The sequence below is a fragment of the Oncorhynchus mykiss genome, chromosome 24 (genome assembly GCF_013265735.2).
Source record: "Oncorhynchus mykiss isolate Arlee chromosome 24, USDA_OmykA_1.1, whole genome shotgun sequence".
Lineage (NCBI taxonomy): Eukaryota > Metazoa > Chordata > Actinopteri > Salmoniformes > Salmonidae > Oncorhynchus > Oncorhynchus mykiss.
Genome location: NC_048588.1, coordinates 26,615,600 through 26,628,472, shown reverse-complemented (window position 1 = coordinate 26,628,472; position 12,873 = coordinate 26,615,600). Strand labels below are relative to the sequence as shown.

The window sequence follows — 12,873 nt, the reverse complement described above, 5'->3', positions numbered from 1 at the left end:
CCTCATACCACCCTCATGGAGTCAGTTTCTGACCGTTTGAGCAGACACATGCACATTTGTGGCCTGCTGGAGGTCATTTTGCAGGGCTCTGGCAGTGCTCCTCCTTGCACAAAGGTGGAGGTAGCGGTCCTGCTGCTGGGTTGTTGCCCTTCTACGGCCTCCTCCACGTCTCCTGATGTACTGGCCTGTCTCCTGGTAGCGCCTCAATGCTCTGGACACTACACTGACAGACACAGCAAACCTTCTTGCCACAGCTTGCATTGATGTGCCATACTGGATGAGCTGCACTACCTGAGCCACTTGTGTGGGTTGTAGACTCCGTCTCATGCTACCACTAGACTGAAAGCACCGCCAGCATTCAAAAGTGACCAAAACATCAGCCAGGAAGCATAGGAACTGAGAAGTGGTCTGTGGTCACCACCTGCAGAACCACTCCTTTATTGGGGGTGTTTTGCTAATTGCCTATAATTTCCACCTGTTGTCTATTCCATTTGCACAACAGCATGTGGAATTTGCTTCCTAAGTGGACAGTTTGATTTCACAGAAGTGTGATTGACTTGGTTACATTGTGTTGTTTGTGTTCCCTTTATTTTTTTGAGCAGTAATATATATATATATATATATATACATACATACATACACACACACACATATATATACACACACACACACAGTGGGGCAAGAAATTATTTAGTCAGCCACCAATTGTGCAAGTTCTCCCACTTAAAAAGATGAGAGGCCTGTAATTTTCATCATAGGTACACCTCAACTATGACAGACAAAATGAGAAAAAAAATCCAGAAAATCACATTGTAGGATTTTTTTATGAATTTATTTGTAAATTATGGTGGAAAATAAGTATTTGGTCACCTGCAAACAAGCAAGATTTCTGGCTCTCACAGACCTGTAACTTCTTCTTTAAGAGGCTCCTCTGTCCTCCACTCGTTCCCTGTATTAATGGCACCTGTTTGAACTTGTTATCAGTATAAAAGACAGCTGTCCACAACCTCAAACAGTCACACTCCAAACTCCACTATGGCCAAGACCAAAGAGATGTCAAAGGACACCAGAAACAAAATTGTAGACCTGCACCAGGCTGGGAAGACTGAATCTGCAATAGGTAAGCAGCTGGTTTGAAGAAATCAACTGTGGGAGCAATTATTAGGAAATGGAAGACATACAAGACCACTGATAATCTCCCTCGATCTGGGGCTCCACGCAAGATCTCACCCCGTGGGGTCAAAATGATCACAAGAACGGTGAACAAAAATCCCAGAACCACACGGGTGGACCTAGTGAATGACCTGCAGAGAGCTGGGACCAAAGTAACAAAGCCTACCATCAGTAACACACTACGCCACCAGGGACTCAAATCCTGCAGTGCCAGATGTGTCCCCCTGCTTAAGCCAGTACATGTCCAGGCCCGTCTGAAGTTTGCTAGAGAGCATTTGGATGATCCAGAAGAAGATTGGGAGAATGTCATATAGTCAGATGAAACCAAAATATAACTTTTTGGTAAAAACTCAACTCGTTGTGTTTGGAGGACAAAGAATGCTGAGTTGCATCCAAAGAACACCATACCTACTGTGAAGCATGGGGGTGGAAACATCATGCTTTGGGGCTGTTTTTCTGCAAAGGGACCAGGACGACTGATCCGTGTAAAGGAAAGAATGAATGGGGCCATGTATCGTGAAATTTTGAGTGAAAACCTCCATCAGCAAGGGCATTGAAGATGAAACGTGGATGGGTCTTTCAGCATGACAATGATCCCAAACACACCGCCCGGGCAACGAAGGAGTGGCTTCGTAAGAAGCATTTCAAGGTCCTGGAGTGGCCTAGCCAGTCTCCAGATCTCAACCCCATAGAAAATCTTTGGAGGGAGTTGAAAGTCCGTGTTGCCCAGCAACAGCCCCAAAACATCACTGCTCTAGAGGGGATATGCATGGAGGAATGGGCCAAAATACCAGCAACAGTGTGTGAAAACCTTGGGAAGACTTACAGAAAACATTTGACCTCTGTCATTGCCAACAAAGGGTATATAACAAAGTATTGAGATAAACTTTTGTTAATGACCAAATACTTATTTTCCACCAAAATTTGCAAATAAATTCATTCAAAATCCTACAATGTGATTTTCTGGAGTGTGTGTGTGTGTGTATATATATATATATCCGTCATACCTCTCAGGAAGGAGACACGTTCTGTCTCCTAGAGATTAACGTACTGTGGTGCGAAAAGTGCAAATCATTCCCAGAATAACAGCAAAGGACCTTGTGAATATGCTGGAGGTAACGGCAACAAAAGTATCTATATCCACAGTAAAATGAGTCCTATATCGACGTAACATGAGAGGGCGCTTAGCAAGGAACGAGCCACTGCTCCAAAACCACCGTAAAAAAGGCCAGACTACGGTTTGCAATTGCACATGGGGACAAAGATCGTACTTTTTGGAGAAATGTCCTCTGGTCTGATGGAACAAAAATAGAACTGTTTGGACATAACGACCATCGCTACGTTTGGAGGAAAAAGGGGGAGGCTTGCAAGCCGAAGAACACTAGCATCATGTTGTGGGGGTGCTTTGCTGCAGGAGGGACTGGTGCACTTCACAAAATAGATGACATCATGAGGTAGGACAATTATGTGGATATATTGAAGCAACATCTCAAGACATCAGTCAGGAAGTTAAAGCTTGGTCGCAAATGGGTCTTCCAAATGGACAATGACCCCAAGCATACTTCCAAAGTTGTGGCACAATGGCTAAAGGACAACAAATTATGGTATTGGAATGGCCATCACAAAGCCCTGATCTCAATCCTATAGAAAATTTGTGGGCAGATCTGAAAAAGTGTATGTGAGCAAGGAGGCCTACACCCCTGACTCAGTTACACCAGCTCTGTCAGGAGGAATGGGCCAAAATTCACCCAACTTATTGTGGGAAGCTTGTGGAATGCTACCCAAAACGTTTGACGCAAGTTAAACAATTTAAAGGCAGTGCTACCAAATACTAAGTGAGTGTATGTAAACTTCTAACCCACTGGGAATGTGAAGAAATACATTTAAGCTGAAATAAATCATTCCCTCTATTATTATTCTGACATTTCACATTCTTAAAATAAAAGGTGTGATCCTAACTGACCTAAAATAAGGAATTGATACTTGGATTAAATGTCAGGAATTGTGAAAGAGTTGAAATGTATTTGGCTAAGGTGTATGTAAACTCGGACTTCAACTGTGTATATAAAAACTCAGCAAAAAAGAAAGGTCCCTTTTTCAAGACCCTGTCTTTTAAAGATCATTCATAAAAATCCAAATAACTTCACAGATCTTCATTGTAAAGGATTTAAACACTGTTTCCCATGCTTGTTAAATTAACCATAAACAATTTAATGAACATGCACCTGTGGAACGGTCGTTAAGACACTAACAGCTTACAGACGGTAGGCAATTAAGGTCATTGTTATGAAAATGTAGGACACTAAAGAGGCCTTTCTACTGACTCTGAAAAACACAAAAAAAGATGGTCAGGGTGCTTGCTCATCTGCGTGAACGTGCCTTAGGCATGCTGCAAGGAAGCATGAGGACTGCAGATGTGGCCAGGGCAATAAATTGCAATGTCAGTACTGTGAGACGCCTAAGACAGCGCTACAGGGAGACAGGACGGACAGCTGATTGTCCTCGCAGTGGCAGACCACGTGTAACACCTGCACAGGATCGGTACACCTGAACATCACACCTGCAGGTACAGGATGGTAACAACAACTGCCCGAGTTACACCAGGAACGCACAATCCCTCCATCAGTGCTCAGACTGTCCGCAATAGGCTGAGAGAGGCTGGACTGAGGGCTTTTAGGCCTGTTGTAAAGGCAGATCCTCACCAAACATCACCGGCAACAACGTCGCCTATGGGCACAAACCCACCGTCGCTGGACCAAACAGGACTGGCAGAAAGTGCTCTTCACTGACGAGTTGCGGGTTTGTCTCACCAGGGGTGATGGTCGATTCGCGTTTATCATCGAAGGAATGAGCGTTACACTGAGACCTGTACTCTGGAGCGGGATTGATTTGGAGGTGGAGAGTCCGTCATGGCCTGGGGTGGTGTGTCATCGGACTGAGCTTGTTGTCATTACAGGCAATCTTAACGCTATGCGTTACAGGGAAGACATCCTCCTCCCTCATGTGGTACCCTTTCCTTCAGGCTCTGCTGCTCATTCTGTGCTTGATTTCCTACAAGACAGGAATGTCAGTGTTCTATCATGGCCAGCGAAGAGCCCAGATCTGAATCTCATTGAGCACGTCTGGGACCTGTTGGATCAGAGGGTGAGGGCTAGGGCCATTCCCCCCAGAAATGTCCAGGAACTTGCAGGTGCCTTGGTGGAAGAGTGGGGTAACATCTCACAGCAAGAACTGGGAAATCAGGTGCAGTCCATGAGGAGGAGATGCACGGCAATACTTAATGCAGCTGGTGGCCACACCAGATACTGACTGTTACTCTTATTTTGACTCCCCCTTTGTTCAAGGACACATTGTTCCATTTCTGTTAGTCACATGTCTGTGGAACTGGTACAGTTTATGTCTCAGTTGTTGAATCTTGTTATGTTCATACAAATATGTACACGTTAAGTTTGAAGAAAGTAAACGCAGTTGAAGTTTCTTTTTGCTGAGTTTACACACACACACAAAAGTTTGGACACACCTATTCATTCAGGGGGTTTTCTTTATTTTTACTATTTTCTACATTGTAGAATAATAGTGAAGACATCAAAACAATTAAATAACACATATGGAATCTAGCAGTAACCCCCCAAAAAAAGTGTTAAAGAAATCTAAATATATTTTATATTTGAGATGCTTTCAAGAAACCACCCTTTGCCTTGATGACAGCTTTGCACACTCTTGGCTTTCTCTTAACCAGCTTCATAAGTTAGTCACCTGGAATGCATTTCAATTAACAGGTGTGACTTGTTAAAAGTACATTTGTGTAATTTCATTCCTTCTTAATGCGTTTGAGCCAATCAGTTGTGTAGTGACTAGATAGGGGTGGTACATAGAAGATAGCCCTATTTGGTAAAATACCAAGTTCATATTATGGCAAGAACAGCTCAAATAAGCAAAGAGAAACGACAGTCCATCATTCATTACTTTAAGACATGACGGTCAGTCAATCCGGAAAATGTCAAGAAGTTTGAAAGTTTCTTCAAGTGTCGTCGCAAAAACCACCATGCACTATGATGAAATTGGCTCTCATGAGGACCGCTACAAGAAAGGAAGACCCAGAGTTACCTCCGCTGCAGAGGATAAGTTCATTAAAAAGTTACCAGCCTTAGAAATTGCTCAGCATATGTGGGAACTCCTTCAAGACTGTTGGAAAAGCATTCCTCATGAAGCTGGTTGAGACAATGCCAAGAGTGTGTAAAGCTGTCATCAAGGCAAAGGGTGGCTACTTTGAAGAATATAACATATTTTTATTTGTTTAACACTTTTTTGGTTACTACTTGATTCCATGTTTTATGTCATAGTTTTGATATCTTCACTATTATTCTACAATGTAGAAAATAGTTTTTGAAAAAATAAAGAAAAACCCTTGAATGAATGTGTCTCCAGACTGGTTATTATAGGAGGACTGCTGTGGCTGGGTAGAGGTAGGGGTCTTATCTCGCCACTAGTGCCTTTTACTTTAACCACCAAACACTGATTTTTAATCTAATCTTGATATCAGCATAATTCACAGTGTGTGTGGCAGGAGTTGGAGTGGGGTGAATGAGAGTACATAGTGTTCACCAAACCAGCACAATGTCCAAAGGCCATTTTTTAGCAAGCAAAATCCGGTGTTGTAGATTAGGCAATAGCCTCTATACATCCAGGTACATTATCAATATTCTAGTGATTAGATTATCTATTGACTCATGAAAAGAAATGGAGGTTGCCTAGGCCTACTCAAAGGGATAATGGCAATATAGGAAATAAGAGATTATGAACAGAATCATATTATTTTATATTTTACTTTGAGCAAAAAAAATAAAAGAAGAAACATACCGGTTTGTCTTGTTCCATTCAGATTTGTTTTCCCGTGCACGTATCTCATTTCATACTGCTTTTGGGAGAGTTGTACCGTTTATGTGCACACGGTTGACAGGAGGATGGCCAGCTGTCAAACATTAACGCCAGGGTAAATCAAATATGACGTTCAGTCCACATTTTTTGCGGTTGCCTAAAACGCATGTGAGTTGGATTCGATTAAATTGGTCGTTTATTTTTTCCAACCTTCTACTTTAAAAAAATATATATTAATCAAAAGTTAGTCTAGGTTATCGTCACTCGCTCACTGGATATTATACGTTTCATGGGCATGTGAATTTACGGATTGCTACATTTCAGGAATCATAAACATTTCCGCACATTAGGTCCAATTGTTGGCACAACAAACAAAAAAAACTCACCAAACAAAACAGGTTTCCAGAGGTACACGCCTAGGATAAACAGCTCAAGAAGGCAGACGCAAAGTGGGATTTGGTGACTATAAGTGACTTTAAACCTATATAACGGTGTCGCGAACTCCTATGATATCCCTCCTGGAATAAATGGAACACGGGGACGAGCACCATGGAAGAAAAGGCCTTGATTGAGGGGCGTCATGCGCACAGGAGCGGGCTATGGCTTTAAGCAGTGGGTATCCAAATGCGCATTGCAGTAGTGCTATCATCATACTATACGAATACACATGCAATGTGAATTATTTATGTGTTTGTTTAATCGATCAGTTATCAGCGTGGTTTATTAGACCCCTCAAGTGATATTTTAGTAGAATAAGTATAGATTGATGAATAGTGATAATTTTACCCTTTCTGGCAATGTGATACACTAACATAAAATGTGACATACAAATGGTAACTATGTGCATTATTCATTGAAATGCATTTCTTTAAGACTTTGTTGGGGGCCTAGCCCGAACCATGAAAAACAGCCCCAGAACATTATTCCTATTCCACCAGACTTTACCAAACTTTACAATATGCATTGGGGCAGGTAACTTTCTCCTGGCACCCGTCAAACCCAGATTCATCCGTCAGACTGCTAGAAGGTGAAGCGAGATTCATCACAACAGAGAACGCATTTCCACTGCTCCACAGTCCAATGGCGGCAAGCTTTACACCACTCCAGCCAACGCTTGGCATTGCGCATGGTGATCTAAGGCTTGTGTGCATCTACTCAGCCATGGAAACCCATTTCATGGAGCTCCCAACGAACAGTTATTGTGCTGACGTTGCTTCCAGAGGCACTTTGGAACTCGGAAGTGAGTGTTGCAACCGAGGACAGATGATTTTTACGTGCTGTGCCACTTCGCAGCTGAGCCGTTGTTGCTCCTTGACGTTTCCACTTCACAACAACAGCACTTACTGTTGACCGGGGCAGCTCTAGCAGGGCAGAAATTTGACGAACTGACTTGTTGGAAAGGTGGCATCCTATGATGGTGCCACGTTGAAAGTCACTGAGCTCTTCAGTAAAGTATCTTTTAAAATGTACCCCAATACATATTTTAGGTATGTGATTGATGCTCTTTTGTTTGTGCAAAACAATAGCCATTTTTAAGAAAAATATATGCTTTCACTTTAATAGTAAATATCCTATTCGTTATATACTGATTTCGGGAGGTATTCAGACACCTTTACTTTTTCCACATTTTGTTATGTTACAACCTTATTCTAAAATTGATTAAATCCCCCCCTCCAAATCTACACACAATACCCCATAATGACAAAGCAAACACATTTTTTATTTTTATTTTGGCAAATGTCTTAAAAATGTTCTACTGAAATATCACATTTACATACATATTCAGACCCTTTACTCAGTACTTTGTTGAAGCACCTTTGGCAGTGATTACAGCTGGAGTCTTCTTGGGTATGATGCTACAAGCTTGGCACACCTGTATTTGGGGAGTTTCTCCCATTCTTCTCTGCAGATCCTCTCAAGCTCTGTCAGGTTGGATGAGGAGCTTCGCTGCACAGCTATTTTCAGGTCTCTCCAGAGATGTTCGATCGGGTTCAAGTCCGGGCTCTGGCTGGGCCACTCAAGGACATTCAGAGACTTGTCCCGAAGCCACTCCTGTGTTGTCTTGGCTGTGTGCTTAGGGTCATTGTCCCGTTGGAAGGTGGACCTTGGCCCCAGTCTGAGGTCCTGAGGGCTCTGGAGCAGGTTTTCATCAAAGATCTCTGTGTACTTTGCTCCGTTCATCTTTCCCTCAAACCTGACTAGTCTCCCAGTCCTTGCCGCTGAAAAACATCCCACAGCATGATGTTGCCAACACCATGCTTCACCGTAGGGAGGTGCCAGGTTTCCTCCAGATGTGACACCTGGCGTCAGGCCAAAGAGTTCAATCTTGGTTTCATCAGACCAGATAATCTTGTTTTCTTGTTTCTCATGTTCTAAAAGTGTTTAGGTGCCTTTTGGCAAACTCCAAGCGGGCTGTCATGTGCCTTTAACTGAGGAGTCGCTTCCCTCTGGCCACTCTACCATAAAGGCCTGATTGGTGAAATGCTGCAGAGATGGTTGTCCTTTGGGAAGTTTCTCCCATCTCCACAGAGGAACTCTGGAACTCATTCAGAATGACCATCGGGTTCTCCCTGACCAAGGCCCTTCTCCCCCAATTGCTCAGTTTGATGGTTTGGCAGTCTTCGTGGTTCCAAACTTCTTCCATTTAAGAATGATGGAGGCCACTGTGTTCCTGGGGGCCTTCAATGCTGCAGAAATGTTTTGGTACCCTTCCCCAGATCTGTGCCCTGACACAATCCTGTCTCGGAGGCTCTTTGGACAATTCCTTTGACCTCATGGCTTGGCTTTTGCTTTGACATGCACTGTCAACTGTGGGACATTATATAGACAGGTGGGTGCCTTTCCAAATCATGTCCAATCAATTGAATTGATTGGTGGACTCCAATAAAGTTGTAGAATCATCTCAAGGATGATCAATGGAAACAGGATGCACCTGATCTCAATTGCAAGTCTCATAGCAAAAGGTCTGAATACTCGGGTATTTCTGTTTTATTTTAATGCATTTGTTACAATTTCTTAACCTGTTTTTGCTTTGGCATTATGGGGTATTGTGTGTAGATTGATGAGAAAAAACAAAATGTTGAAAAAGTAAAGAAGTCTGAATACTTTCCTAATGCAATGTCATTATTTTGGGCTGATTTTGTGGTATGAGCCTATCGTTTTAAGGTCTTACATGGAAATATGATGTTCAGACCAATATAATTATAAACTTTCCACAGGGATATCAGAAAATTTAACTTGGCATGCTTTTTATTATTGAGGAGAACTTATTGAAGCAAGAACGATCCATTCAGTTCACCAGAGTGTTGGGTAATCGATGGACTGTAATAATAAAACTGTCTTTTTTCTTAAGAAACAGTGTGAGACAACACTTGGCTTGGCTCCTGTGTTGAAGAAGTTGCCAAGAAGTGTCCAAAAAACACCCCATGTAATAGAGACATTAGGTGGAAACAGATTGTGTAAATCTGGTCAAATCTGCCTCTTTTAGAGCCACTGAACTGGTCTAGGAATATATGCTATCTTGATTGTAGTGTGGGACACATTCACCATTGTAATCCCAGCGTCTAAGTAATATCTGCTCTTCACTCCTTTAGGAATTCTGCTCCTGCTGTTGTGCGTGGTTTCTTTTGAGGTACCCAATGCCAAGACGAGACCAATCGACTTTGTGTGCAACGCACACGCCCGGAGAAACATGAACAACGTGAAGGACCTGGAGGTTTCCATGGTGAGAGAGAGAAACTTGGCAATCACACAGAAATCCACACATTGTGTCTATCTTATCTGTTTTATGTACACTGAACAAAAATATAAATGCAACATGCAACAATTTCAAAGATTTGACTGAGTTACAGTTGATATTTAAATGAATGAATGTGGTCCTTATGAAAGGATTTCACCTTACTGGGAATACAGATATGCATCTGTTGGTCACAGATACTTCACCCTGAAGAAGGCACAGTGATGTCGAAACGTTGGTGTTACTGGGAGGTTACTGGGAGGTTATACATATGGAGTGTTCGACTCTCTTTGTTTTAATAGGTCACAGATACATTACCTTAAAAAAATGGGCCTTACAATGGGCCTCAGGATCTCGTCACAGTGTTTTTGTGCATTCAAATTGACACCGATAAAATGCAATTGGGTTCGTTGTCCATAGCTTTTGCCTGCCCAACCATAACCCCACGTCCACCATGGGACACTCTGTTCACAGCGTTGACATCAGCAAACCACAAGCCCACACGACACCATACACATGGTCTGTAGTTGTGAGTCCGGTTGGACTTACTGTCAAAAAACGTTGGAGGCGGCTTATGGTAGAGAAATTAACATTAAATTATCTGTCAATAGCTCTGGTGGACATTCTTGCAGTCAGCATTCCAATTGCATGCTCCCTAAAAAATGGAGACATCTGTGGCATTGTGTTGTGTGACAAAACTTCACATTTTAGTGACCTTTTATTGTCCCCAGTACAAGGTGCACCTGCATAATGATCATGCTGTTTAATCAGCTTCTTGATATGCCACACCTGTCAGGTGGGTGTATTATCTTGGCGGAAAAATGCTCACTCAAATTTGAAACAAGCTTTTTGTGAGTATGGAAGATTTCTGGGATCTTTTATTTCAGCTCATGAAACATGGAACCAACACTTTACTTCACATTATATTTTTGTAAATATGTTTCTTTAATCCATCCAGGTTGACTGTAGTGGTTCAGACCAACTCCCCTCCTCCCTTCAGATACCCTGTGTCAGGATTCTAAAGGCATCCTGGGATCACAAATCTGTAAGCGTTTCTCTCTATAACACTTACATCTACAGTATAACGCTCTATAACACATAAAGTCCAAGTTGCAATTTGATTGTGTGTTTCTCTGTCTGTGTGTGTGTATGTGTGTGTATGTGTGTCCTTAGCTACAGCAGAAGCGTGCTGAGGTGAGAGGGGCTCTGGGATTGTTGTTGGACGGTGTAGGGAGAGTGAGGAAAGAGACCAAACTCAGCTGTCAGTCATCTTTGCTGGAGAGACTTGAGCATGGAATCACAAACTACCTGCACATAGTCACCAAACTGGACATCAAGGTGAGACGACACACGCACGCACACACCCACTTTAATTATTTCCAGCCCTCTCTTTCTCTCTCCCCTCACAAACACTTGACTGTGTGTCTGTTGGTCCACAGGGTGACTTGACAGATCCAATCCCAGGCTGTCCCAGCCAGCAGAGCCGGAGTCTGACCCAGGTGCTGCAGCTGTACGGCAGGCTGCTCCGGGGGAAGCTGGAGTGGCTCTCCCTGGACCTCAGAGACAGCTGTCTGGACCAGAGATGATAACCTGGGATTTCTTCTATCCCTCTCCAGTATTATCAACGCTGAACTGGATGAATTCCCTGGTAGAGGCTGTCTGTACTACATGGCAGTGTTTTGCTGCCACCTGTATTTATTAATGGAGTTACATTACCCTCTTCTGGTCATATACAGTATGACATGGTGTTGTACCTGTTGAGGAGTAGTTGGGATCTGAGTAGGCTACAAATGGCTACTATCAAAAGCAGGCACTATCAGAGAGAGCAAGACCAAGACCAAAGAGACTGAACCTATGCTCTTATTAGATAAGACAATTCTAAAGACTTTTCCCTGACTTTAAAGTGCCTCTGTGCCAAATTGGAAGAAGACTATCAACAGTATTTTCAAATGGGAATATCAACAGAGTAAAGGTAGCCTAACATGCATAGATTTTCCCAGCCATGTCAGGAGGGAAAGAAACATCCACGGTGGAAGTATAGTTGGTTAAAATGGATTACTGCACTGGTTGGAAGAATGGAAGAGGAATATTTGTAAAAAGGCATACTTTTGAAGAATGAGTGGTTTGGAAAAAGTTGAGCCAGATGACAATGAAAATGTCAAGAGGGAGAAAGAGTTTGTTGAATTCTATATGTAGCCTCTCTGTGTATATGATTGATATTAAAGTGTCCTTGTCAACAAAAAAACAACATTTTGGACTATGTCATATCAATGCTTTAAATTACCAGAACGGCACCAGAACATCAAGATGAAATGTATTTTGAATTTTGTTCCAGTAATAAGGTGCATTAAAACTAAAAAGCAGATTTATCTTGCTCGTGGAGACCCGAGGAACCTCAAGAGTTAACCAATCCTGTTAACAGGTTAGGCAACTCAGGTGTCTATACTTCAACAGCAAGGTTAGGCAAGACAGAAGTTTATGAAGTAGGTTAGGCAAGACAGAAGTTTATGAAGTAGGTTAGGCAAGACAGAAGTTTATGAAGTAGGTTAGGCAAGACAGAAGTTTATGAAGTAGGCCCTTGTTGTAACGATTCTCCTCTTGTGAAGTAGAGGCGGACCAAAGCGCAGCGTGGTGGTTGTTCATTGTAATTTATTGACGACACTATACATGAACAAACTAACGAAAAAACAAGAAACGTGAGAACTCAAAACAGCCCTGTTTGGTGCAAACACAAAAACAGGAACAATCACCCACAAACACACAGTGAAACCCAGGCTACCTAAATATGGTTCCCAATCAGAGACAATGACGAACACCTGCCTCTGATTGAGAACCATATCAGGCCGAACATAGAACTAGACAAACTAGACATGAAACATAGAATGCCCACTCAGATCACACCCTGACCAACCACAACATAGAAATATACAAAGTAAACTATGGTCAGGGTGTGACACTTGTAAACAAAAAGGGAGTAATGTAGAAATGTACAGGTCTACAAAGTCCAGACAACCTTTAGATACAGGATGCAGTGATGACTATCAAAACTGTTACAGGTAACAAAACAAAGAGCACTATGGTAAATG

At 42.4% G+C, this 12,873-nt stretch overlaps 1 protein-coding gene across 1 annotated transcript; it reads left to right on the top strand.

The window, feature by feature from the left end:
- Positions 1 to 6,082: 6,082 nt before the first annotated feature.
- LOC110504093 (thrombopoietin) lies at positions 6,083 to 12,050 on the top strand. Its single transcript, XM_021582918.2, has 5 exons — positions 6,083 to 6,663; positions 9,645 to 9,775; positions 10,746 to 10,832; positions 10,961 to 11,125; positions 11,227 to 12,050. The coding sequence occupies exons 1-5, from the start codon at positions 6,651 to 6,653 to the stop codon at positions 11,371 to 11,373; spliced, it is 543 nt and encodes a 180-aa protein (XP_021438593.2). The 5' UTR covers positions 6,083 to 6,650; the 3' UTR covers positions 11,374 to 12,050.
- The last annotated feature ends 823 nt before the right edge of the window (positions 12,051 to 12,873 follow it).

Excerpts from the sequence above, each read along its gene's own strand:
- LOC110504093 (XM_021582918.2), top strand. Across the intron at positions 9,776-10,745 it reads AGGACCTGGAGGTTTCCATG|GTTGACTGTAGTGGTTCAGA; the intron begins GTGAGAGAGAGA and ends TAATCCATCCAG. Across the intron at positions 10,833-10,960 it reads CATCCTGGGATCACAAATCT|CTACAGCAGAAGCGTGCTGA; the intron begins GTAAGCGTTTCT and ends GTGTGTCCTTAG.